Source organism: Gaeumannomyces tritici (assembly GCF_000145635.1).
Source record: "Gaeumannomyces tritici R3-111a-1 unplaced genomic scaffold supercont2.2, whole genome shotgun sequence".
NCBI classification, from domain to species: domain Eukaryota; kingdom Fungi; phylum Ascomycota; class Sordariomycetes; order Magnaporthales; family Magnaporthaceae; genus Gaeumannomyces; species Gaeumannomyces tritici.
The window spans coordinates 3,387,218-3,412,868 of record NW_008804546.1 but is presented as its reverse complement, the minus strand read 5'-3'; the positions used below and the strand labels follow the sequence as shown (position 1 = coordinate 3,412,868).

The following is a 25,651-nucleotide window of genomic DNA, read 5'->3' as shown; positions in this document are numbered from 1 at the left end:
GGGCAAGTGCGGCTGCAAGTGAAAAGAAGCCGGCGGAGCTTCCGTTTTCCAAACGCCGCCACATGTCGTCTTTCGTTGCTCCGCCCACATCCTTGCTCCGCTCCGCACTTTTGGGTCTGACCTCCAGCTGGCGCTTTTCTTGCTGGGAAACCGAAATCAAATGGATTCGTGCCACACCCGCAGCCTGCCTCGGTTCTCTCCACGCCGTTAACCTGCCTAGCCTACCTTACCTAGGTATCTGTCTACAAACCTACCCACCCCCTGCCTAGTACCGCAGAATTAATCGTAATAGCGCCACATTCTGTTAACCCTAAACCATCTTTCTCTGGCACCTCTCTCGCTGGGTTATATCACGCCGTGCTCCTGGGTCCTTCATCCAACCTTGTCCTGCAAGTCTCAGCAAGACGAAAACTTGGACGCCCGCATTTCTGTCCCGGCACATCAGACCGCCAGAAGCCATGACTGCACTACAACCAAAACCCCCATACACCGACGAGGAGCTTCGCCGGCTCTACCCAGCCGGCCTTGAACTCCAGCAGGTTCAGGTTCTGATGCGGCACGGTGAGCGGACCCCGGTCTCGGCCCGCTTTCAGAATGCCGGCCTGCCGCCTTTCTGGCCTTACTGCTCTATTGCTCGCCAGCTGAAATCGGCTGTGCTCCAAGGAGCAGACGCCGGCGAGACTCCATTCTCGACCCTGGAGTGGAAGCGCCGACTGGAAACCTTTGGGCCCCGTGATCAGCCGAAGCTCGCTGCCGGCCCCAGAGGCCAGGTCGACAACATCTGCGACATGGGCGCTCTCACCGACGTTGGCAGGGCCTCTACTCACCAGCTCGGCCGCCGCCTCAGGTCTTTGTATGTTGATCGTCTTGGTTTCCTGCCGCCCGATATACGGGGCTCCGCCCAAATGTTGTATCTGCGGACAACGCCAGTACCGCGCGCACTGGAATCGATGCAAGAGGCCTTCTCGGCCCTCTACCCGCCGTCTACGAGGCTTCCGGGTCCCGACGGCGCCCCTTTCGAGCCGCCCACCATTCTCTCTCGTACCCACAGCGATGAGACGTTATTCCCCAACGACGGCAACTGCCGTCGCCTGGCCACGCTCTCCCGCGCCTTTGCCCAGCGCACCGCCGACCGCTGGAACATGTCCGAGGACATGGAGTATCTCAACCGCGTTTACGCCAAGTGGATGCCCGAGGACAGCCCCCGCGTCGCCGTCGATTCGCGGCCCCGCCTGTCGGGCATCATGGACACGGTCAACTCGACGCTCGCTCACGGCCCGGATACAAGGCTGCCCCGCGAGTTTTACGACCAGAAGGCCCGCGACATTATGGAGCGCATCGGCGTTGAGGAGTGGTTCAGCGGATATAAGGAGTCCCGCGAGTACCGCGCTCTGGGCGTCGGCAGCCTGATGGGTGACATTGTCGGCCGCATGGTCGGCAGCGCCGAGGGCACCCCGAACATCACCGCCCACCCGATATCTCCGCCCGCCAAGTTCGGCCTGAGCGGCTGCCACGACACCACCCTGGCTGGTGCCCTCGCGAGTCTGGGCGCCTACGAAACGGACAAGTGGCCTCCCTTCACGAGCCACGTCGCGTTTGAGCTGTTCCGTGCTGCGGACCGCGCGCCCCCTCCGTCACCCGACCTCTCGACCCAGTCCAGGTGGTGGAGTTCGCTATGGAGCAACGGCTCGCCCATGTCGGCCGGCATTAGGCGCAAGCCGATCGACGAGCTTTCCCAATCTGACAAGGAGAAGCTGCGAGGATATTACGTCCGGGTGCGCTATAATGACAGACCTGTCACCGTGCCCGGGTGTCACGCGGTGGGTAAACACCTTGAGGGAGACGAAAGCTTTTGTACCTTGGTGAGTATTTCGGCCCAGGATACCCACCCCAACAGACATAATCACATTCAAGGTGCTTCTTGCTAATCCTTTTTTATTCTTCTTCAAACAGGAAGCATTCAAGACCATCGTGGACAAGTTCACGCCTCGGGATTGGAAAGAGGATTGCCGGAAGAGTGTCAAGTCTTCACCATTCCCGGAAAAGCCAGAGCCGGCGGGCTACTAGATGCCTATCCAAGCTGCATTGTCACTGTTTTCGTAATCTGACCGATGATGCCAACAAGCGCTACTCGACGACATGTCTCCAGCTGCCAATCAGACTTCAATCAACAGTCATAGCGAGCCGCCTCTTTTTGGAAATGGCACTACTTTGGGTCAAATTCCCCTAATAATGAACTTCCGAGTTTAATTGGTAATGTGTTGGGCGTGTACACTGTTGGATCTGGATCTAAAGAGGCCAAAAGGAGTTGTCTTGTGCTGTCAAATATCACATATAATAGATCGAAGATTGGTCATGGAGTAGACCAGACTCTGCGACACTAATCACACCAAGCCTGCAGAGAGCGTTGCGGCCTGAACTGGCATGGCTTGTTATCCGTCTTCTCCGGCTATGCATCCTTCGCGATCCTCCACTTCCCGTCTGCATGCTTTCTGACCACGAACCGCGTTGTACCCTCACTATCAGCATTTTGAATCTCGCCAAAGCTGACGTTGTCCTCCGGCTTGATCGGGTCTTCCAGCCATGACGTCGAGATATCGGAGAGCTCGTGGTCAGACCGCACCAGATCCGTGTAGGAGGATGTGGATGGCGACGACCCGGCCCTGGGCTTGTTTCTGCCACGAGCTCCCTTGGATCCACGCAGGTATGGGTTAATGCTCTCAGATTCGCCCCCGCCGTGGACGAGCCTCCGGCACCGCGTCCATACCCAAAGGACAAAGACGCGCGCGGCCGGGAGACAGGCGCAGACCATGCCCGACACCGTCTCGAGCTCCGTCCACATGGCGGCGCTGTAGTAGCTGTAGCCGGCGCCCAGGCCCCTTGCCGCCCGCCCCCTGCCGAGCCCGTCCAGCGAGACCAGGCGGCCGAGGTTGATCAGGGCCGCCGTGCCGCCGAGGCAGACCATCAAGGCAACCCCCAGCTTTCTCCCGAGCGAGGGCCGCATCCTGGGCAGCTGAGAGAGCGGAAGGAAGATCAGCCACGTGTCCAGCACGGTGCTGACGGCGGCCGTGACGGTGAAGACGGTCAGCGGGTCGAGGGCACACGTCCCCGGGCTGTCGGCCTCCCACTTGGTCCAGGCGTAGGACACGGGTTGGCACTGCCCGAGGTACACCCCGGCCAGCGCGACGCCGGCCATGGTGTTGGTGACGTGGGTGCCGAGGAGGAGGGCCCGAAACGTCACGCCCATGAACGAGCCCCCGTCCGGCGTCGTCGTGACTCCGAAGACGCGCATGAAGAAGAAGATGAACGAGGCCCTGATGAGGGTCGCCTGGAGGAAGTACAGCAGCATCAGGAGGATGGTCTCCCAGAAGAAGAAGCTGCCGAGGTCGCTCTCCCCGAGGGACCACATGTCCTGGCCGAACAGCGGCGCCATGGCGACGACGTCCACGGCGGCCCCGACCCCGAGGGCGAGCAGGCTGAGGAAGATGCAGAGATCGTCCCACCACAGGGCGCCCATGCGGGGGGAGCGGCAGAGGCTCGTCGAGGGGCTCACGCATGTCTTTACCCAGAGCCTCATGAAAACGAAAATCGTAGAGATGGCGAGTCCGGCCCAGATCACATCGGTGTATAGCTTTTGGCTGTTGCTGTATAGCGGCCTGGGGCAGACGGCGCCCAACACGACTCTAAGTGCTGCAGTTTGAGAGCGAGAGCAATTAGCCGCCGCACATGATGTCCCAAAGACTGAGATTAGGTGGTCCGGGGTAACATGCCGAGTTGGTCTCTGGGCTTGCATGCCTTCATGGCACAGCTTTGGATGTAGTTTGTAAATCCATCCTGGCAGTAGCAGGTAATATTTGATGCTCGGCATTGAGAGGCCTCTATTCCTCGCGAAGCACAAAGAATCTATCTGAGAGCGTTAACTTTTGGGGAGATTACCAGCAGCATCGTAGGTGCTCAATTCATGTCCGCGTCTAGAACTTGAGAGTTTTATCATGAAATATGTGGGTGGGGGACATGACATACAACACAGGATGGTATCTGAGAAATGGCCTTTGTTGATAAGCCGCCATCAAGCTGTGGTGTGGCCATGACGACGTCGAGCAGCAGTATGATTGAGTAGCAGGGCGGAACGTCATCTATATCGGGTAATGGTGAGTTTGCGACACGGGCGTGATCAATTCGTCTTCTCGTCGCGGCCGTCCTTGTTGGTTGGCTTTGTTGGGAACATGGAGAGGAGATCTTCCCTCGGCGGCCGTCAGGGAAAGTATGAAGGGAGGTGGTTCGAGTAGAGTAGAGTGCTGGCTGCCAGCTACGGCAGCAGCAAGCCCCCTTTTGACGCTGCGTAGGGATGTATTATAAAATAGACTAGACGGGAAGTGAATTAGGGGAAGGCCTGTTGACTAGGATCTGCTAGCAGCCACCAGGGCGCCTTGGTTCACGCTGTCGACGGCTACTGCTTGCCGGCGGGACGCGGACACCGAGAAGTAGACTATCTGTATTTCTGCGGCCAGTTTAGGTTCACAACATGGACCAGGAGAGGCACGCCACGCGAAAGCCTGATCGACGCCACTTTCTGTAGAGAAGGGCGCCAAGCCACTTTGCCTTGGATGCAATTGTTGATTGCCACATACGATCGAGAATCGTCCATGCCAAAGTGCCATCTCACCTATCTCTAGTGAGGTCTGTTACTTTGAGCTAACTATGTTGACCTGGTTCGGCGGCGCCTCTTATTGTGTTGCCAGACTATCAGCCCTCCTGGAGCGCAGATAGAGGGGGCGGCCTCTCAGGGGTGTGTACTTTTGTGGGAAGGAGCCGCTACAAGATCACAGGATGGCTTGTTTCCCCTCACGACTGCTCAGCTTGTTGTGCCGTTCTCGTCTCCTTCTCAGCGGCGGTTGCCGCCTTGCTCCGTTTCTTTTTGGCACGTCGGACTTGGATCTCAACTTGACCCATCTTAGCGTCGACTGATGCTATCCTGGGTAGAAGATCCTCCACAATCTCGATAGCTTGGCCCTGGGCTAGTCGCAGAGAGGTTGGCGTGAAGAGGCCGAACCAACGAAGGGGGTCCTTCCGTGTTGTGGGGCTTGCTTTGGCAGTCGCCTCATTGGTGCCCGCCACGCCATCGTGGCTCTGCTGGTTTGCCTCCGCCATGGGCTCGGGCGAGCCGGGCTCCTTCCCGCCTTTGTCGTTATCGCTGTCCTGAGAGCCAACCGGCGGTTCGGACTCCTCTGTCGAGCAAACGGCGAAAGAGACATGTTGGCCGCCACTCTCGTGTCCAGCGGATGGCTTTACCTGAATGCTCAGGCGTCGGCTTGCTTGCATTCGCTCGTCGAAACAGTCTGGTCCATACCTCATACCCCGCTCGGCGGCGAAGTTGGCGCGGGCAATGTTCTGGTACATGCCGCTCTGGACAGCGCCCAGGGAAGCACGGAGTTCGGTGTACTCATCCAGCAGACCGAGATACCTTTCCAGGAGGGCGTCGATTTCGGCATCCATCCGTGGATTTGTTGGTAGGTGGGTAATATTGATAGATTGACGGGTTTGCTAATCCTTGTAGTTGTCTTTTCAAGTATTGCTGGGATCAAACAGAGATGTTGGCTTAGGCTCCAGTCCGTGGTTCTGTTCACGGCGTGGTGGCAAGCATCGTCATTTGAAGCGACGTAACCTCAACAGTAACTTCCAGCTGTGCTGCCTCTGCCGCCAGGCTAAGGCCTGGAAACCAATAGACGGCACGGCCAATGCCTGCCAGCGTAGCAGCAGGCACGCTCGGGTGCCATTTCCGCTGCTAGCGGGGCAGCGTCGCGGCTCTCAGGCTTGGCGTTGTGCTTGGTGGCCTGCAGTGGCGACCCCACGCCTCACTCCTTAGCTCGAATACCCCACCAAACAGGTTTTTGGTGAGGCGGACGAACAAGAGATTGAGCTCAATCGCGCAAGAGCTGCAGCTCCCATGCATCAAGCTCCGACCCCTCCAGAGAAAATCACCCCACCAGAAACGGGCAACCCGGACAAGGGTCTGGACTGATACAACAACGTGCATTCTCTTGGAAGCCGCCGTCTTCCATATTTAACATTCCACGACCGACCCAACTTTTCTCTTGCCTGCTTTCCGTCTGGATCCAGCCCAGAGAATAATCACCAACCTCTCATCCAACCCAGCACATCTTCACAGGTATGTTCGAGAACGCCCTCTCCACGTCCCCTCCTCTCACCCCTCCTCCATCTCTCCTGGTATGACACAACCCTGGGAAACCCACCGCCAAAAGACCCCTCCCATCTCTCCATGGATGATGCAACATCCTCATAGTTTGTCCCCGCCTCAATCCTGACAAACGCCGCGCGACTCTCTTTCCTTTCTTTTCTTTCCCCCCACCCAAGCGTCTTTGGGCGTTTGAGGGATATATCGCGGGTCGGATTCACCGTGCTACCTGGATGAGCAATTTTATTTGGCAACCATGATGGCAGTCATTCTTTTGCTCCACGAGGCATTTCGCTCGGTTTGCCGGGTGGCCGGTGTGCCTGCCCGCATATAACCTCGACGCCCATCGCTCCTTCTGTTTCGCTCCAAAACTATGACTCTCCCATAACCCAAACCTGGCCTGCCGCCTTCGATACCCAGCCTCCCTCACCAGGACAACTCTACCTTTCCATTCTATCCATTTCACCACTAGTCTCAGCGACTAACAGTATCCCTGAAAGACTCGAAGCAGCACACAATGCCTATCAACAAGGTCCACGCTCGCTACGTCTACGACTCCCGTGGCAACCCCACGGTTGAGGTTGATCTGGTCACCGAGACTGGCCTTCACCGCGCCATCGTCCCGTCTGGTGCCTCAACTGGTGCGCACATATAGCTCGTACCCTGCTATTGTCGACCGCTAGTCATCCTAACTATCCTTCAAACATAGGCCAGCACGAGGCTTGCGAGCTCCGTGACGGTGACAAGACCAAGTGGGGTGGCAAGGGTGTTCTCAAGGCCGTTGAGAATGTGAACACCGTCATTGGCCCGGCCTTGATCAAGGAGGGTTTGGATGTCAAGGACCAGTCCAAGGTCGACGAGTTCCTTATCAAGCTTGATGGAACCCCCAACAAGACCAGCCTGGGCGCCAACGCCATTCTGGGTGTCAGTCTGGCCGTTGCCAAGGCCGGTGCCGCTGAGAAGGTACGTCCGTCACTTTGACATGCGGCCACTCGGCCTGCGCGGCCGGAATTAGCCTGATGTACGTATGCTGATCATACACCACTAGGGCGTTCCTCTATACGCTCACGTCTCCGACCTCGCCGGAACCAAGAAGCCTTATGTCCTGCCGGTTCCCTTCATGAACGTCCTCAATGGAGGGTGAGTTGTCGACAACAATCACTTCCATTCCACCCCTGGTCCCGAAATACAGACGCGCTGACGTCAGATGCCTGTAGTTCCCACGCTGGCGGTCGCCTGGCTTTCCAGGAGTTCATGATCGTCCCCTCGTAAGTCCACGATATTGGTGGTTGGCCTGCTGTTCTTGTTGAACGCCGATGGACTGACCAAGTGAACCAGTGCCGCTCCATCGTTCTCCGAGGCCATGCGCCAGGGTGCCGAGGTGTATCAGCAGCTCAAGAGCCTCGCCAAGAAGAAGTACGGCCAGTCTGCTGGCAACGTCGGTGACGAGGGAGGTGTGGCTCCCGATATCCAGACCGCCGAAGAGGCTCTCGAGCTCATCGCCGAGGCCATCGAGAAGGCTGGCTACACTGGCAAGATGAACATCGCCATGGACGTTGCGTCGAGCGAGTTCTACAAGGTGGACGAGAAGAAGTATGACCTGGACTTCAAGAACCCTGACAGTGACCCGGCCAAGTGGATCACGTACGAGCAGCTGGCCGCCCTTTATGGCGAGCTGGCCAAGAAGTACCCCATCGTCAGCATCGAGGATCCGTTCGCCGAGGATGACTGGGAGGCCTGGAGCTACTTCTACAAGACGCAGGACATCCAGATCGTTGCTGATGATCTGACGGTCACCAACCCCATCCGCATCAAGAAGGCCATCGAGCTCAAGGCGGCCAACGCCCTGCTGCTCAAGGTCAACCAGATCGGCACCCTGACCGAGTCCATCCAGGCCGCCAAGGACTCTTACGCCGACGGCTGGGGCGTCATGGTCTCGCACCGCTCAGGTGAGACCGAGGACGTCACCATCTCGGACGTCGTCGTCGGCATCCGTGCTGGCCAGATCAAGACTGGAGCCCCCGCCCGCTCCGAGCGCCTCGCCAAGCTCAACCAGATCCTCCGCATTGAGGAGGAGCTTGGCTCTAACGCCGTCTACGCTGGCGAGAATTTCCGCAAGGCTGTCAACCTGTAAAGTGCGACTGGTGTGGTGATGAAATCCCGGGTTCATATTTAGGGTTGTAATTGGCTTTGCTCGGCCCCTGGTCGACTCGATGCCATGCGGCGGCCATCTCCCGGCAAAATCTGGGCAGGTCGGTCTCACAACAGGGGGGTCCAAAAAGATAATGGTTTACGGGGAAAAAGAACATGATGTCATACATAGATTCCAATAACGCCCGAGATTCGGTTCAAGTGACCCTGTTTCTGTCAATGTTTTGCGGTCAGTGCCTGGTCGTGAAGCGGTGTGGGCAGGGCTGCAAGTTTGGTGGGCTGGTGCTGTAGATTTGGCATTGCGATGTGTGATTGGCCGTGTGATGTTGCTCCGCAACCGGTATTGATATTTGCGGGGTGGGGCCCCTACGTGTCCACCACGCGAATCCGCAATCGTTCCTCCCCTGTCGGGTCTTCCTGCGTCCCACTATGACGGGTGTTCCCAACGAAACCCCGCCGACTTCCATTGATTTGTTTTGCTCCTTTCGTCCCTCCCACAGCTGTCCCTTCAACAACACAGCAGCCCGGTTTGGCCTGAGCAGCAGCACAAAATGGCGCCACCCGACGACCTGATTGACTTCGATGTCATCGAGAGCCAGAAGGAGAACATCCAGTCGCTCCCTGGCGGGCGGTCAGCAAGGAAGCTGGCCGAGCTGTACACGCCATCTCCACTCGCAAAGATGGACACGCCGACCCCGAGCGATACCAAAAATGTCCACGACTGCATCCGGGCCGAGTACGAGGCCGAGCTCGACACCATAGCTGACCTTGACGACCCCCTCGACGTCTACGACCGCTATGTTCGCTGGACCTTGGACGCGTATCCTTCGGCGCAGGCGACCCCCCAGTCCCAGCTACACATCCTCCTGGAGCGTGCCACGAAGGCCTTCATTGGCTCCTCCCAGTATAAAAATGACCCGCGCTACCTAAAGCTGTGGCTCTACTACACCCAGATGTTTTCCGACGCACCGCGCGAGACATTCCTGTATCTCTCGCGCCACGGTATCGGCGAGAGTCTCGCGCTGTTTTACGAGGAGTACGCCGCCTGGCTCGAGGGGGCCGGCCGCTGGGCGCAGGCGGAGGAGGTCCTTAGGCTGGGTATCGATCGCGAGGCACGTCCGCAACAGCGCCTGATTCGCAAGCTTGGCGAGTTTGAGCAGCGCCGCGAGCAGAACGGTGAGGCCGACGGAGACGAGCCCTCGTCGCCGGCCATCCCGACTGTGCGGCCCGCCCTAGCGGCCAAGGTGGACCCCTTCGCGGCCGCAGCCGCCGCCGGACCCGTCGAACCCCAAGCGCCAAGGCCAAGCAACGGTGTCGGCGGTCGGGCGGCGAAACCGGCCAAGTCCAAGCTAGCTATCTTCTCCGACGCCGATGCAGCAGGGCCTGCCCTCCCTTCACACGAGGCCGGGTCCAAGGGCTGGGACAGCATCGGGTCGCTAGCTGAGCGCAAGAAGGAGAACGTGATGGCACCAAAGCCTTGGGTCGGGGAGACGTTGAAGGCGGGCTCCAAGAAGGCGAGTGGGCCTAAGCTGGCAGTGTTCAAGGATACGGTAAGCTCCTGACCCTAGAAATTGTCTTCCCTGACATCTGCCTCCCTGCTTATATCGGCCGCGTATTGATGAATACAGGACTAATGTATGGTGGCGAATATCGGTATCCCGACTGGTTGCTCCTTTTGTTCTGTACTTTACAGTCTCTTTTGATGAAATCCCACATCCCTATTGTGGCCTCGCAACACCAAGTGACGATGAACAACCCGGCTGGCAAGAAGCAGCGCATTGTATTCGATCTCAGCGTGCTGTACCCCACGCCGGAAATTCCGGGATCCGAGTTGAGTTTTGAGGAGGTACTGCTGGCTCGGGCTGGCTGGCTAGACGAGAGGCCGGCGGCGCCTTCTCCCACACCTCCTCGGCACGCATCCTGTGGGGGTAGGGACGAGAACAGCCGGCCCTCGCCTTCTCCCACACCCCCTCGGCGCGCATCTCCCCCCAGGGACGAGAACAGTCTTCCCCCGCCTGCGCCAGTTGCACCACGCTTGGAGGTCTTCCGTGAAAATAATGAGAACGTGCCGCAGAAGCTTGTCATCCACCGCGATGTTGTCGTGCCTTTGGATGAGAACGGGGCCCCTATAAAGGCGTATCCTAAAGAAGGTCGACCAAAAAAGAAAAAGGTCACGGAGGTCAACGAGACCCAGATCAGTAAGCGATTTGATCATGAAACCCGAGAATTAGAATATCACCGCCGGTTGGATTTTCACTGACGTCAACTACAGTCAAAGCGAAGCTGGACTCGCCGTCACGACCCAAGCTGTTGAAGAAAAAGGGCAGTTCGGAGCCAACAATGACCATGCACACACGAGCAGCCACGGATGACATCTACGACATCTTCAATGCCCCCATAAAACACCCAACAAATCAGGAAGAAGAGGAAGAGGATGGAAGTGCCGATGATGATGACTATGATACAGATGAATACACCAGCGGCGCGGAGAGTACCGGGACCACGCGGCGCCTCTCGATTAGCGAAGCTGAAGATGAAGACAACGAGGGGGCCGAAGACGACGAGGACGATGCGGTGGATGGAGACAAAACAGCGGATGCTAGGAGCGTGAGCGAGTGGTCCGACTTTACCGCCCGCAAGCATATCCCGCACATTCCCGGAGTGAACGATGAGAACGATGACGCTGTCGAGGGAGAGGGCGATGTAACACAACTGTCTCACGTGAACGACGGTACAGATGAGGAGGCAGAGGAGGGGGAGGAGGAGGAGGGGGAGGAGGAGGGGGTGTCCACGCCAGTGGATGACGAACAGCACGAGACTAGAACGACCTTTGTTCCGATTCCGCCCGAGGATTACATCCCGCAGACACGGATGTATCGGGACCCGGTCGAGATGGCTAATAACCGTCTCCCGTTCATGACGCCTATCACGGAGCGGACCGAGACGGAGCTGGACCTGCGGTCAGTGCGGACCTCGCTGACCAAGACACCGAGCAGGTGCCAAAGACGCCTTCCTCCCGTCAGCGATGACGAAGACGAAGACGAGGTGGAGTCCCAACAGGACGTCGCTGAGTCTGAGCCGCCCAGCAGCCCCCTTCAAGACCTAGTGGGCGGCGGTTCGCCATCTCCACAGAAACCGTCAAACATTGTTGTGCCTGTGCAGCTGCCCAAGGCGCAGGTCAAGAGCGCGCCCATCAGGGGCCCACCGAAAGGCCCCCTTATAAACGACACTCTATGCAATCCTGTCGACGACGCCGTCAGGGCTCAGATTCTTACCAAGATGCACCCGCCGCTCAGTTCTCAGTTGCGCTTCTATGACCATCGACCTGCCAAGTACGAGAAGGCGGCCGAGATCCGCAGGTTTGCCAAAGCCAGGGCCAAAGCCAAGAGCAGTGGCGAGAAGACAGGCAGTGTGCCAATGCCTCCGCCCATCGAGTTTCCTGGATGCGAGATGAGTTACACGGTGAAAAAGGAGCTTGGGGCTGGCGCATTTGCTCCGGTGTACCTTGTCGAGAACTCGTCCCCCGACGCGCAGGATGATGGCGAGGACGGCGCCATTAGCGAGATGGGCAAGGGTGCATTCTCAACAATGCAGACACGGCGGGACCGACTGGAGGCGCTCAAGATGGAGACGCCGCCCTCGGCGTGGGAGTTTCATATGATGCGGCTAGCGCACGGGAGACTAGGCCCACACGAGAGGGCCACGGCGTCGCTGAGCTCCGCGCTCGAGATGCATCTCTACCAGGACGAGAGTTTCCTGCTGCTGCCGCTTCATCCGCACGGGACACTCCTGGACGTTGTGAACCTGTTCCGGGCTGAGCCTTCGGGCACTATGGATGAACTGCTGGCCATGTTCTTCACCATCGAGCTCCTCCGCACGGCCGAGGCTCTCCATGCGCATCAGATCCTACACGGCGACCTAAAGGCCGACAACTGCTTGTTGCGCCTAGACGCCTTTCCCGCGGCGGCGGGCGGCGGGGAGCTCAGCAGCAAGTGGCGGGCCGACGGGAGCGGAGGTTGGGCGTCGCGGGGTGTGACGCTCATCGACTTTGGGCGAGGCATCGATATGCGCGCGTTCCGACCCGACGTCCAGTTCGTGGCGGACTGGAAGACGAGCCCGCAAGACTGCGCCGAGATGCGCGAGGGCCGGCCGTGGACCTGGCAAATCGACTACCACGGCCTCGCCGGCACCGTGCACTGCTTGCTATTCGGCCGCTACATCGAGACGGTGCGGTGCGAGGGCGGCGGCCTGGGCACAGCCGCCGCCCGCCGGTACCGCGTCCGCGAGAGCCTCAAGCGCTACTGGCAGACGGAGCTGTGGTCCGACTGCTTCGACCTGCTCCTCAACCCGGCGGCTCACGCTGCCGCTGCCGCTGCTGCCGCGGCCGAGGACGGCGACGGCCGCATGCCGGTGCTCAAGGGCATGCGCTCCGTGCGCGAGCGCATGGAGGCGTGGATCGAGGCCAACTGCGAACGAGGTGTCGGGCTGAAGAGCCTGATGAGCAAGGTGGAGGCCTGGGCAAAAGGCAGGAGGTGATACTTGGCAGGTGGCTGTTTCGATTCCCCATTGCGCAAGACTTTACGATTTGATCCTTCTCTTCTTTTTCTTTTCTTCGGCTGGGCTTCCTTTGTCCCCTACACTCAGGTTGGCGGGGCTGTGGTCGTCCTACTTGTGGCAGCGGAGGAATACCAATACTGGGCTTTGTTCTTTTCTTTCTATATTTTCCCCTTCTCATCCTATCTTCACACGTCCCATTATTATTCCAGCTTTTGCCCAGACATTTTCGTTGATACCCGAACCCATTTGAGTACCTACACACTTGCTTGTCTTTTGAATGCCAACTCGTCGCCGCGTTGCCGTTATACTGGCGGGAATAATCCTCTCGTATCTTACAACTTGTAATGCTGGCGGCTGTCGCCTTCTACACAAAGACCAGAAAATGAAGGAAATAAAACACCCTGGCAGCTGTCAACATGATCAGTTGCTCTCATCCTCGCCCTCGCTGTCGGCCTTCTTCTTGCCTCGCTTTTTGGCCGGGGCCTTTTTGGCTGCAGTTTTCTTCGCCGCCTTCTCGGCCCCGGCCTGGGCCTTCTTGTCAGCCTGGCCCTGGAGCCTCTCCCTCTCGCTCGCTCCTTGGCGCTGCAGCTCCTCCTCCTTCTCCTTAAACTCTTCGCTCTCGGGGTCCATGCCGATCAGGCTCTCGAGGAGCTTGATCTCATCGGCCCACACCCGCCTGTCCTCGACGTCCTTGCCGTCGGGGCCCTTGCGGGTGATGGGCGTCTCGAGCACCATGGGCAGGTTCTGGAAGGCGTCGTGGTTCACGAGGTTGTGGAAGGCGCGGAGGCCGAGGAAGCCGGTGCCGATGTTTGCGTGCAGGTCGCGGTTGCAGCCGAGGGGCGCCTTGCTGTCGTTGAGGTGGAAGGCGCGCAGGTACCGGTTGCCGACGACGCGGTCGAACTCGGCGGCCGTCTCGGCGAAGGCCTCGGGCGTGCGCATGTCGTAGCCGGCGGCGAAGGCGTGGCACGTGTCGATGCAGACGCCGACGCGGGCCTTGTCGTGCACGAGGTCGATGATGTCGCGCAGGTCCTCGAAGCGCGAGCCGACCACGCTGCCGGCGCCGGCCATGTTCTCGATGACGGTCACGACCCGCTCCGTCTCACGGTGCGACCGGTTGAGCTGGTGGGCGATGCGGGCGATGGCGTCGTCCTTGGACCCTCCCAGCGCCGAGCCCGGGTGGAAGTTGTAGAGCCCGATGCCGAGGGCGTCGCAGCGCTTCAGGTCGTCAACGAAGTTGCCAAACGCCTGGTCAGCCTTGGCCTTGTCCGCCTGGGCCAGGTTGACGAGGTACGAGCCGTGCGGGAGGCAGTGCTTGCCGGCGTCGTAGCCGTGCTTCTCGCACAGCGCGCGGAATTGCGCCTTGGCGGCATCGTCCAGGGGCTTGCAGTTCCACGTGCGCTGGCTTTTGAGGAAGAGGGCGAACGCGTTCCCGCCGACCTCTAGGGAGTTTTGGATAGAGTTTTGGATGCCTGGCAAAGGCTGTCAGCCGAGGTAACACTCCTGGGCCCCTGAGCCCTCTTCGATACATGGGTAGGTTGAAAGGCGGGCAGGCCGGTGAAGAGCAGGCGAATAAGGGGGTGTCACGTACCTCCGGCAGCACTCACGTGAGCACCAATGCACATGGCCTTTTTAAGAGTCGAGATGGCAGTCCGCTCGACCAGCGGCATCGAGCCTTGATCCTTGACGGTCTTTTGTTTTTTGGCGGGCTGTTTTGGACCAGACCTGGCGACTGGCTTTTCTATTTCCTCGTCTTCATGCGCAGAGCCGCAACAACTGTCGTGACCCTCTCCAACTTCTGATTCGTCCTCTTCAGTCGCCTTGCGCTTCGCTGTTCTCCCCTTGGCAACAACTTCCGTCTTGGTGACAGTCGCCTCGACCTTGGTCGCCCTGCCGTTTTTACGGACCGTAGACGTTGTTTTGGATGTAACCTCGGTCTTTTTGATCACGGCAGCAGTACGTTTTCGCGGCGGCTGGCGGGGAGCCATGATGAAAGGGGTTCTCGCGCACCCGAGCAGCTGGGACGAGGACAGTACGCAACGACTTCTGGGGATTCACGCGTGTGATAGCAAAATGACGTCTACAACGCTTCGCGGATTGATCATCTCTCAGCGACGCGTCCTCCTCGAACCAGGTCGGCGGCAGTCGTTTGGTGGAGTCATGAGTTCTGACGCGAGCCCACGTGAAATTGGCGCTGGTGGAGCCCCTCACAGGCTCCATATTATCTTGGGCGAAAACGCTCGTCTTTCAGCCATCAGCCAACTGGTATATGTATTCAATCTCTGTGTCTACCCTATCAGGTATAGGTATTGAAATACGTACTTCTCTACCAGATCACCGGGTACGACAATCACACTCACGGGCTCTTGCAACGGAGAATTGCGGCAAAGGGGCAGAAGATGGTGGCGGCGTGTGCCTCGACACTTACCAGAACAAATAATATGGAGCATCACTTAAGCTTCGATGGGCAAATGCTAGACCTGGCCAAAAATAGCCGCAGGGGGGCAGCAGGAGTGGCAACCCCCGCTGCCCTTGTCGAGGATCTTTGCGGCGCGTCAGCACTAACCGCTTCTGGCCTCCTGCTGCTCGACATTTTGCTGATATTTACTGCACGTCCGGTGGCTCCGCCCTCGAGTGATTTTTGCGGCCTAGCGCTCTCGGCGTTTGGTTTGCTTGTCTCGGCCGTGGTGGTGTCTTCCCACATTCCGTTTTTTCTGTTGTGTTGCTGGGTGGGTACGCAAAGGTCCAACTGTGATGTGATGGGTGACTGTCGATGGTGGGTTGAGTCGGTACCCAGGTAGGTAGCTACCACCAGACTGGGTTCGTACGTGCAGCCGCAATTTGACTGGCCGCTGCCTGCCTGGGCCATGAAAGGCAGACCCTGGGCGGGCTGCCGCGCAACCTAAGGTGCTGACAGGCCCATCTGCTTATTGGGCGTGCTGTGAGATATCGCCCGCCACCCGCCACCCGCCTGCGCCTGCATGCAAGCCCGAGGACCACGTCAATCGCCAATGCGCAGCAGCACCAACACGTACCGTGTGCTGCACTCCCGTCCCTCGTGCTCCCCGTGTCTCCCAAGACACCTGGTGGCGGCTGAGTTTGGACTGTCCCCCAGGCGAGACGGTGCCTTTGTCGCTCGACGGCGCACGCACCGATTTTCTCGACATCTCGTTCGTTTCCCGGCCCGATCCATCAATCCGTTCTTCCCCTCCTGCTCCCGTCTCCCGCAATGATAGCCGACGTCGATCGCTGAGAAGACGCCGAGCTGCCTAGTGAAAAGGCTAGGGTTTGCCTCTCCCCAACCGTGCCCTCCGCCCATTCGGGCTCCTCGAGTCGTGTCCACCCGCCCCGGACCCCGCGACGACACCTCCCGGGGCGACACAGGCCCCAACCTCAGTTGCCACAATGGAACCAGGCCCTGAGCAGCCGCCGCCGCTGCAACAGCAGCACGGCACCGAAGGCGTCAACCCCAGGCGGTCCTCGATCGAGAAGCAGCCCGTCGTTGCCTGCCCCGCCGCGTTCGAGCGCCTGCCCGACGAGATTATAGAACAGTGAGTCTGCTGGCCAGCCTTGGCGCCATCTGATTGCGCCTTGTCCCGGGCCCCGTCCTTGACTGACACCAGAGCTACCGCCTCCCCCCTCAGGATTCTCCGACTCACCGACCCGAACTCCTTCGCATCGCTGGTACTGCTCAACTCGAAATGGCGAAGCGTGTCACAACAGGCCGACCTATACGCCCACCAGCTCGCCCAATGTCCTTCCTACTCCGCGAGCCACCCGGGCCGCCCCGTCGCTGCGGGCGAGGACCGGCTGGCGGAGCTGCGGAGGCTCTTCTCCCGCGAAGTCAAGCGAAATCTCTTTGACGCCTATCTCCGCCCGAGCCTGACGCACATCAAGCTGGTATCCAACTCTATCAGCTCGTCGTCATGCCCCGGCGGCGACGGCATGCAGTTCCATCCCTCACCCATGGGCCACCACCTGCTGGCCTACAACTCGTCGCGCATTTACCTCATCGACGCCCGTGCCCCTGACATCACGGTCAAGCGCGAGCTCAAGATATTGCGCCGTCCCGCCGCCACTTGCGTCATGGACGACGGCTCTCTACTCGCCGTGCTCCTGACTGAAATGCAGGTCGATCTGTACGATCTGACGGTCTCGCCCCCAAAGCGCACACAGTCTATCATCCTCGACCACAGTCCCCGGGCCATTGCCTTGTCGCCTTGCGGCTCCGTCATTGCCGCCGCCTACGAAGGAGGAATCGAAGTCTCGTCGCTGCACCCGGGCGCCCTACCGACTGAGAGGCGATCGGTAAAGTGCGATGCCGTTGATGCCTTGGCCTTCTCATTTGACGGCACTCAGATCCTGGGCACCACCGTCCATACCGCACAGCCAAACACCGTCATCCTGACCGCGCCGTACTACGACCCTGGCAGCCACATGGAGGGCGACAGCATCAGCGCGCTCTGGACTACCTCCATTCTGTTCCCCAACACCAGCCGTGACTGTAGTCACGCCGTTCTGCTGCAGGAATCAAGCCGTGAGGAGGCCTATTGGACTTTTGCGTATGACCGGAGCTTCGAGACGTTTAGAGCTGTCCGAATCGACGACCTCCGCAACGGGACCACCTACTTCACTGGTCCTGTCCCGACCCAGGCCACCCAGGGCAGACTACTTCCATGCACCCTTCCAGCAGCATCGTACCACGGCGATATTGTTGCGGCCGGCTTCCAGGGAAACGAGATTTGGATATATGGCGTTCCCGAAGACTTGGATGCCGTTCCGGACCCCTCTTCAGGGACCACCGAAGGCACGCCATCATCAGCAAGCGGACTCAATCGACGAGGCAGTGGCCCGTCTGCGCGGCCCACCTCTCGGGTGCAGGAGCAGAGTGACTCTAGAGTCCCTCAATGGCAGCTCCTCTGTGACAAATTGCGCAACTCGTTTGTTTGCGGCCACAAGGTCGCCGAACTCAATGGTGCAAGCATGGTCAAATGGGTTGCTGGCTTCGGCGGCTCGTCGTTGAAAGAGCGACTGGTTGTGGCTGCCGGCGGCGTGATGCCGCCAAAACTGGTGACGGAGGAGGACGGCATGGACTTTGTTGACGGAGGGAGGCTCACCCTAGTCGACTTCGACTATGGCGCCGAGGGTGGACATGTGACGGAAATCACCATCGAGGTGGGCACCAAGGAGCCTGAGGTGCTGGAGGAGGAGACGCGTGACATGGAAGTCGAAGTGGCCATCGTTAGGCGAAGGACCGTCGCGCAGAGGAGGGGGAATCAAAGCTCCGTCATACGTGCTGCCACAACCGCCGCCCGCCTGCCTCCGGTTCCCCTTCCGCCCATGCCCATGCCGCCACCCCCTCGGGTGAACGACGCCGACGACCCGCTTGTGCCCCGACGCGTGGGAGTTCTGCCATCCGCTTCCGCCTCGCGGCTATCCATCCAGAACGACTCCGTGGCCGATTCCAGCTCCACTCCGGACGAGGGAGATACGGAATCAGTCTTGGAAGAGCAGGAGGCTTTCGACGCGCCTTATTCACATGCCAGCCCGCGGTCAGGCATGACTCTCCGACGAGCTGCCACTGCTGCGGCCGTGAACCGGCGTCTGCATCCGCCTCCAGCCACCGCTGGCCAGGTGCAGTATCGGCGCGCAGACGGCCGAGCAGAGCACCCACACGAAAGCGACGCAGACAACTGGGTCCCGCCGCCGCCGCCCTATCAGAAAGAAGACCCCGAAGATTTACCGTCCTTCATGCGCCACAACGTTGCGCCCATCAGTGCAGATGCCCCTCCAGTTCCCCCGTTGCCGCCCATGCCAAACCAGACGACCCAGGTCGCTCAGACCCAACAATACCAGCCGCCGCATGCTCACCAACATCTGCTTGCGCCCAATCCACCCCAGGTTGCCAGGTCCCAGACGGTGCACAATCCCCAGCACATGACCGCGCCACCGAGCCGTCAGCCGCTGTCGCCTACGCTCTCATCCTACAACACATTTCATGCAACCACCAGCGACCACCGGCGTGAGGGCAGTGGCTCGACAGTCAGCCAGCCACACACTATCAACGCGCCGCGTCCTGCCCCCAGTCCGATAGGCCAGAACGACGACGACGACATATATGACGTATCACCTCCTGGGACGCCGCCACTGTCCCGACAGTCAAACCTTCTGCGCCCATCAAGCGGGAGTAGCTACGCAACGCGCCCCAGTGCCGATCTTAACAGCTCCCCGGCGCCATCCTCGCAGCCCTCTGCCCCCGTACCAACGCCATCTCCTGTTGTGTCAACCCTTGGACAGGATACCCCCACAACGCCGGCCCCGGCCTTCACTCCGTCAACCGCTGGAAGCACACCGATTCACAGGCAAAGGGGTCCGCCAGTCCTGGATCTTCACATTCCCAGTGCCACCCTCTCGCCGACCACTATCTGGAACACGCCTCAGACAGCCGTCAGGCCGCCTTCGGGTGGCATTAGGATGTTGACAAACTCACAAACATGGCCCAAACAGGCTAGTCATGATAGGCCACCACCGGTGGTAGCGCCCGGTGCTACTCACCCTCAATCGGCCCCGGCGATCGAGTTCAGTGTAAGCCGGGCCATCGATGAGGCCTCACCTTCTATCCCAAAGCCTGACGGGATGGCCGGCAGGAATGTGAGCACTGAGCAGCAAAACACAACTTCCACTCAGCGTTTCCAGGTTCCACGGGTCCCGGTTGGTAGCCGAGACCCAACCAGGCGAGTCTCGTTACAACCGCAGCAGCAGCAGCAACAACAGCAACCTCAGGCATCACAGCCACGGCAGCCGCAACAACTGCAACAGCCGCAGCAGCATCAGTTGCTGCCCGAGCAATATCTAGAACAGCAACATCAACCCCAATATCCCAGACCACAGTCTCAACAGCAGCAGTACCAGCAACAGCAACAGTACTACCAAGAGCAGTCACAGCAGCCACAACCGGCTGTAGTGTATATGCCACAACAACAACATCAAAGACAAGAAATGTCGAGCCATGCACAACAGCAAGGGTCTCCTTGTCTAGCCGCCCAATACCCGCTACAGCAGAACCCGATCAACACCCAGAGCCCTGCGCTGCATCAGCCGCGACCTCAGAGACTACCGAGCATCTCAACATCGGCAGCAGAACCAGATATGCCACTTATCATCAGTACTCCAGGTGGCATATCAGGTGCATTCGACCCACCTGGTCAGCCGACTTCCGACCGGGCCGAGACGCCCATCGTTGCACCCATACCCCGCCATCCGCGGACAGTCGCGGGGTCGTCGGGCCCTAACCGGCCGACGGTTGAGCGCCTCGAGGGCATCTACAGCTCAGCGTCGTCGAGCGGCTACGCGGCTGCCGGAGGCCAAGGAAACCTCCAGCCTCTCGGCCTGGGCCTCACTATGGGCCCGCCGGGCGATCTAGTCCCTCCGCCGCCGCCAAGCAATGATGGCAGTCGCACCCATAGCCTCAACCGCAAGCAGAGCCGGGCCGAGCGCAGCGCCGCTAAAAACATGGCCGATGCGAAGCGCCGCGGATGGCGACGCTCAAAGAGCAAACGACTCACGCGTCGCGGAAAAGATAACAACGCCAATGACGACGAGACGGCCAGCACAACGGCATGGACCGAGATCACGGCCCCAGTTTCCATGCCTTCGGGAGTCTCTGGCCCTGATTTCACGGCCGATGCCACCGCCGCCGGCTCCCAGGCTCGCCCTGGCAGTAGGGCCATCAGGGACAAGAAATGTGTAGTCATGTAATTCGTGTCCCTTGTTTTTCCTGTTGTTTTATTTTGCAATACCCCGGGCACCCCTTCAGGAGATATCTCAAGCATCTCAAGAATCATTACCCCTTTTAACCATAGAGTTGTTACATTACCTATTTCTTTGTTATATAGCGACCGGACCGCTTCCAGTCTCTTAGTATTAATCTACCAGTATCGAGACATCGTGGCTCGAGCACAAATTGGATCAATCTTTTTGGCCTGTACTTATGCCCCTCTTATTCCTCGCTTCAGTTTAGCAGACAGGACCTTAGTCGTGAGCTTTGTCTTGGACATTGATGGCGAAATACGCACACGTATTGTACTTGTTTTAACTTTTTTCTTTGTTTCTTTTTTTGCCCCGGGTCGATCCGACGTGAGTGTGGTCTCTAGTACAAGATTGCCCAACTACATGGTTACAAACGCCTCACTCCAGCTTCAAGTCCTCGAACTGCTTGATAGTGGCCTTGAAGCCGTCCGCCTCGCTCTCGAGGTCGACGAGCTTCTTGCGATCCGCCTCCTGCAGCTCGGAGCTGACCTTCTCGATGTATTTGGGGTCGGTGATGAGCCCGCGCTGGCGATCAATTTGACCCCCAGTCTTCTCCAGCTTCTTGGCCGCCTTGGCGATCTCGGCATCAATATCGACGCGACCCTTGACGTGCAGGAAGACGGCGGCACCAGCTGACACGGGGAAGACTACGCAGCCAGCCGGCCGGCCGGCCTCGCCCTTAATAACTTCGACCGACGTTACACCCTTGCCCGATAGTGACTTGATGGACTGCAGCTCCGCCTGTGCCGTCTTCAGCGACGTTTCGTTATAGGCTTGGATGTAAACTAGTGGGCAAGACCATGTCACGAATATCAGTCAAACTGGCGCAAACGGTAAACTCCAAGGTAATATAGCGTGGCCACATCACGTACCTTGGGCTTCGTCCTTGAGGGCATACTCGGCCATCAGGGACCGGATGCCCTTGGAGCAGTCAAGGACCAGTTCGTAAGCCGCCTCGGCCGAGGGGTTCTCGAGCGCCTCGTCGTACTGCGGGTAGCTGGCGATAACGATGGACCTGGTGGTGTCTCCCTTGCGACGGGGTAGACGCTGCCAGAGCTCCTCGGTCACAAACGGCATGAAGGGGTGAATTAACAGCAGTGCCGTTTCGAGGGTGCTGTACAGGGTCTGCATAGCCGATTCCTGCTCTTCGGCAGATCCGTCCTGCAGCAGGGTTTTGGAGTTCTCGATGAAGACGTCGCACAGTTGGCCGTACCAGTAGGCGTAGACGAGCTGGCTCGACTTCATGAACTCGCGATCGGCAAATGCGTTGTTGATGCCCCTGGTCGCCTGGTTCATCTTATGCAGGATCCACAGCTCCGCCAGCGATTCCCTGCCCCCGAGTTTCCTCGCCTCGCGCGGCACGAAATCCGGGTAGTTTTCGAGCTTGCCGAGCACGTACTTGGATGCCTGCCAGATCTTGTTGGAGAAGCGACGGAAGGCGTGCATAACCTTGATGTCGAAGTTGATGTCACCACCTCCCGTCGTGTAGTTGATCATGCAGAACCTTAGTGCATCGGCACCACACTCCGGGATCCCGGCCGGGAAAGCCTGCTTCTGGTACTTGGTAGCTTTCTCCACCTCGGCTGGGGCGAGGTTCCCGGTTAGGAGCTTCGCGTGCAGGTTATCGAGCTTGATGCCGCTGATGACGTCAAGGGGATCGATAACGTTGCCCAGAGATTTGGACATCTTCCTTCCCTCGCTGTCCCTGACGAGGGAATGGCAGTAAACCTCGTTGAAGGGGACCTGGCCTGTCATTTTGATACCAAGCATAGCCATGCGGGCAATCCAAAAGAACAGAATATCCCAGCCCGTCTCGAGAACACTGGTCGGGTACAGCTTTTGCAGGTCATCGGCCGAGTTGTTGGGCCAGCCCAGCGTGGAAAAGGGCCAAAGCCCGGCGCTGAACCACGTGTCGAGCACGTCCTCGTCACGGACAAGCTTGAACTTTTTACCAGCCAGCGCCTTCTTGGCCTTCTCCTCGGCCTCCTCCTCGGTGCGGCCAGCAAACCAGAGGTTGTTGTCGGACCGATCGCCGTCCTCAGCACCCTCGACCTCGGCGAAGTATACGGGGCATTGGTGGCCCCACCAGAGCTGGCGGGAAATGCACCAGTCGTTAATGGAGCCCATCCAGTAATAAAAGCTCTTCTCTGACGACTGCGGTTTGATCTTAATGCGGCCATCCTTGACGGCCTCAACAGCGTCGGCCGCCATCTCCTTCATGCGTACCCACCACTGCGGCTTCAAAAAGGGCTCGATGATGTCCTTGCTTCGCTCGCACATGGGTAGCGTCATGGGGTTGTCCTTCTTGTCTACGTAGAGACCCGCCTTTTTGAGGTCGTCTTGGATAGTGTACCGCACGTCGAAGCGCTTTTGGCCCTGGTACGGGCCCGTATTTTCGTTCATCAAGCCGTCGTCGGTCAGGATGTTGATGAATTGGAGCTTGTGAGTTTGGCCCATGGCAAAATCATTGGGATCGTGAGCCGGCGTTAGCTTGACAGCGCCAGTACCAAACTCCATCTCAACCGACGGATCGGCCACAATGGGGAGCTTGCGATCTGGGATGAAGGGGTGCACGGCGTTCTTGCCAACGAGATGCTTGTAGCGTGCATCGTCGGGATGCACGGCAATTCCTACACGCAGTCGGTATCAGTATCCTGCACAATTCTGTAAAGGGGGTGGCTAGCTGCCTCTCGGGAACGGAGATAGACATACCAGTATCTCCAAGCATAGTCTCTATACGCGTAGTAGCAACGGTAACGTGGTCGTTAGAGTCCTCGAGAGGGTACTTGAAGTACACAATAACACCAAACTCGACCTTTTTGGCATAGCCAGGGACGTCGAGCAGGGTCCTACCCGAGATCTCCTTGTTGACGACCTCGAGGTTGGACAAAGCCGTGTTGAGCTTGGTGCACCAGTTGACCAGCCTGTTGGCACGGTAGATGATGCCTTCCTCGTGCAGCTTGACAAAGGTTTCGCTCACAGCAGCAGTCAGGTTCGCATCCATGGTAAAGGCCTCCCTGGACCAATCGAAGCTGCCACCCATCTTGCGGAGGGCATTGTTGATGCGCTGGTGGTACTCGTCCTTCCAGTCCCAGACCTTCTCGATAAACTTGGGGCGGCCCAAGTCGTGCCGTGTCTTTTGTTCCCTCCTCCACAGCATGTTTTCCACAACGGTTTGCGTGGCGATTCCAGCGTGGTCGCAGCCAGGAAGCCAGAGCGTAGTTTTGCCGCGCATCCTATTCCACCGGATCATAAGGTCCTGTAAGCTGTCACCGAGGGCGTGGCCCATGTGCAGTGCGCCAGTGACTGGAAGGTTGCGTGTAATAAGGACGATGTCAGTTCAATCTCATGGAAGAGCAGGGGGATATTCAAAATAGTGAGCTGGTGGGCGCGCGCCGGAGAGATAGTCCGTACCATTTGGTGGTGGGTGAACAATGACAAAGGAGCCCTCGTCCTTGACCTTGCCGTCCTTGTTGAACTCGGGCTTGAAGAAACCCTCCTTCTCCCACCACTCGTACCAAGCAGCCTCGACGGCGACGGGGTTATAGGCTGTGTAGTGAGGGTCGCTGAAGGGGCGAATGCGCTTCTTCTCGCCGGGCGGGGTGTCGTTCTCGTACGGTGGAAGGGCTGGCTCCTCTGCCTTTGCCTTTGCCTTCTCCTTGGCCTTGTCCGCCGCGCCAGGCGCGGGGGTGGCCTTGGCGGCGGCGGCTTTCTTCTGGTCGAACTTTGCCTGCTTCTCGGCCTTCTTCCTCTCCTTCTCCACTATCGTGCCATGTCAATTGGACGTGCTCTGCCGAAAGGAGGGGCGGCTGTACTTACACTCTTTGGCCGTTTTCACCTTGGCCGGAGCCCCCGGGGCAGCGCCGGCGTCCTGGCCGGCGGCATGGGTGCCGGGAGTTCCAGTCGAAGGCGTGTTCTCGACGGCGGCCTTAGCCTCAGCGCCTACAGGAGGAGGAGTGCCATCGGCGGGACCCTTCCCAGAGGCAACTGGAGAGAGAGAGCAGGGCGCCCGTCAGCCACTGGGGCGCCTCTCGAGGCTGCCAGATCTGGGTGCCAACAAGACTCACTGGGATTTCCGCGGCCGCTATCGGTAGCCATTGTGGCTCGTCGCAGCAAGAATGGTCGAGAGCAACTTTTTGGTGGCGGGCGCACCAAGAGCGCGCGGAAAAGGAGGCGGGACGTGGTGACGGTGGTGGTGGTGGGCAGGCGATTCATGCGGGGAAGAAGGGCAGATATTTCTGCTGGTAGCCGCTGTTGCGGCTGTGACTCTTCCTCATTCACGCCGGGGTTCTAGAGAGTCATCGGCTTCGCCAAATCAGCGGCAAGCCACAGCCCAATTCAACACCAAGCCCACGCCACAATAGCGGGGGAGGCTTAGGTTTAAAACGAGTGCGCAAGTAGGTGGGCAAAAGTGCGGTGTTTTGTTCTAGGTTAGAGCCCGGAGGGCCGAGGGCTACGAAACGTGCATAAGGTGGGCTGTAGGCCCGTGCGTAGGCTGATGACTCATCCCCTCCTGACAGGTTGCTTCAACAACTGTGGACCCTGGCACGCCCACCCAAAAAAGATGGCCTCCTCTGCGGGGACCACACAATTAGTGGGGCACCGGATCCACAACAGTGTTAATTCTAATGTTGTTTGACGAACTCAGGTATCCCACCTAATTTGGCTGTGAATCCTGAGACTTTCAATTGCAAGTCAATCCATCCTTGGCCTCAATTTGATGCACGGGCGGCCAATTGACGTTTTTTGCTGTGCACCACCCACAGCACCAAAAATCAGCATCGCGATCGCAACCATGCGCCTCTTTTGAAGAGGCGAAAAAAGCGATAAGAGCGCAAGCGCACGCTTTAGGCTTTAACTTAACCGTAAAGTAGCGCTTTCCCGCCAGCGCTAAAAGCAATACGGTTACCCGCGTAAATTATCGTTATTAAAAAGGCCGCA

At 58.8% G+C, this 25,651-nt stretch overlaps 9 protein-coding genes across 9 annotated transcripts; 4 read left to right on the top strand and 5 right to left on the bottom strand.

Annotated features, from left to right (window-relative positions):
• The first annotated feature begins 81 nt into the window (after nt 1–81).
• On the top strand, nt 82–2,456 carry GGTG_03713 (hypothetical protein). Its single transcript, XM_009221495.1, has 2 exons — nt 82–1,862; nt 1,954–2,456. The coding sequence occupies exons 1-2, from the start codon at nt 459–461 to the stop codon at nt 2,065–2,067; spliced, it is 1,518 nt and encodes a 505-aa protein (XP_009219759.1). The 5' UTR covers nt 82–458; the 3' UTR covers nt 2,068–2,456.
• Nucleotides 2,364–3,577, bottom strand: GGTG_03712 (hypothetical protein; the record flags this gene model as incomplete). Its single annotated transcript, XM_009221494.1, has 1 exon — nt 2,364–3,577. One exon carries the CDS (start codon nt 3,575–3,577, stop codon nt 2,450–2,452), a length of 1,128 nt encoding a protein of 375 aa, XP_009219758.1. The 3' UTR covers nt 2,364–2,449.
• Nucleotides 3,578–3,741: 164 nt separating this feature from the next.
• Nucleotides 3,742–5,638, bottom strand: GGTG_03711 (hypothetical protein). The gene is made up of 2 exons (XM_009221493.1): nt 4,024–5,638; nt 3,742–3,903 (listed from the first exon to the last, which is right to left on the bottom strand). Exon 1 carries the CDS (start codon nt 5,494–5,496, stop codon nt 4,846–4,848), a length of 651 nt encoding a protein of 216 aa, XP_009219757.1. The 5' UTR covers nt 5,497–5,638; the 3' UTR covers nt 3,742–3,903; nt 4,024–4,845.
• A 299-nt stretch (nt 5,639–5,937) lies between these two features.
• GGTG_03710 (enolase) lies at nt 5,938–8,567 on the top strand. Its single transcript, XM_009221492.1, has 6 exons — nt 5,938–6,169; nt 6,697–6,837; nt 6,906–7,159; nt 7,245–7,336; nt 7,414–7,464; nt 7,535–8,567. The coding sequence occupies exons 2-6, from the start codon at nt 6,714–6,716 to the stop codon at nt 8,328–8,330; spliced, it is 1,317 nt and encodes a 438-aa protein (XP_009219756.1). The 5' UTR covers nt 5,938–6,169; nt 6,697–6,713; the 3' UTR covers nt 8,331–8,567.
• A 167-nt stretch (nt 8,568–8,734) lies between these two features.
• Nucleotides 8,735–13,343, top strand: GGTG_03709 (BUB protein kinase). Its single transcript, XM_009221491.1, has 3 exons — nt 8,735–9,897; nt 9,976–10,545; nt 10,620–13,343. The coding sequence occupies exons 2-3, from the start codon at nt 9,981–9,983 to the stop codon at nt 12,881–12,883; spliced, it is 2,829 nt and encodes a 942-aa protein (XP_009219755.1). The 5' UTR covers nt 8,735–9,897; nt 9,976–9,980; the 3' UTR covers nt 12,884–13,343.
• GGTG_03708 (DNA-(apurinic or apyrimidinic site) lyase 1) lies at nt 13,325–14,889 on the bottom strand (the record flags this gene model as incomplete). Its single annotated transcript, XM_009221490.1, has 2 exons — nt 13,325–14,373; nt 14,493–14,889. The coding sequence occupies 2 exons, from the start codon at nt 14,887–14,889 to the stop codon at nt 13,325–13,327; spliced, it is 1,446 nt and encodes a 481-aa protein (XP_009219754.1).
• A 486-nt stretch (nt 14,890–15,375) lies between these two features.
• On the bottom strand, nt 15,376–15,770 carry GGTG_03707 (hypothetical protein; the record flags this gene model as incomplete). Its single annotated transcript, XM_009221489.1, has 2 exons — nt 15,376–15,432; nt 15,468–15,770. 2 exons carry the CDS (start codon nt 15,768–15,770, stop codon nt 15,376–15,378), a joined length of 360 nt encoding a protein of 119 aa, XP_009219753.1.
• A 72-nt stretch (nt 15,771–15,842) lies between these two features.
• Nucleotides 15,843–21,031, top strand: GGTG_03706 (hypothetical protein). The gene is made up of 2 exons (XM_009221488.1): nt 15,843–16,452; nt 16,546–21,031. The coding sequence occupies exons 1-2, from the start codon at nt 16,307–16,309 to the stop codon at nt 20,657–20,659; spliced, it is 4,260 nt and encodes a 1,419-aa protein (XP_009219752.1). The 5' UTR covers nt 15,843–16,306; the 3' UTR covers nt 20,660–21,031.
• On the bottom strand, nt 20,612–25,107 carry GGTG_03705 (hypothetical protein). The gene is made up of 6 exons (XM_009221487.1): nt 24,778–25,107; nt 24,530–24,697; nt 24,125–24,472; nt 23,423–24,016; nt 21,583–23,340; nt 20,612–21,495 (listed from the first exon to the last, which is right to left on the bottom strand). Exons 1-6 carry the CDS (start codon nt 24,923–24,925, stop codon nt 21,089–21,091), a joined length of 3,423 nt encoding a protein of 1,140 aa, XP_009219751.1. The 5' UTR covers nt 24,926–25,107; the 3' UTR covers nt 20,612–21,088.
• Between the last annotated feature and the right edge of the window lie 544 nt (nt 25,108–25,651).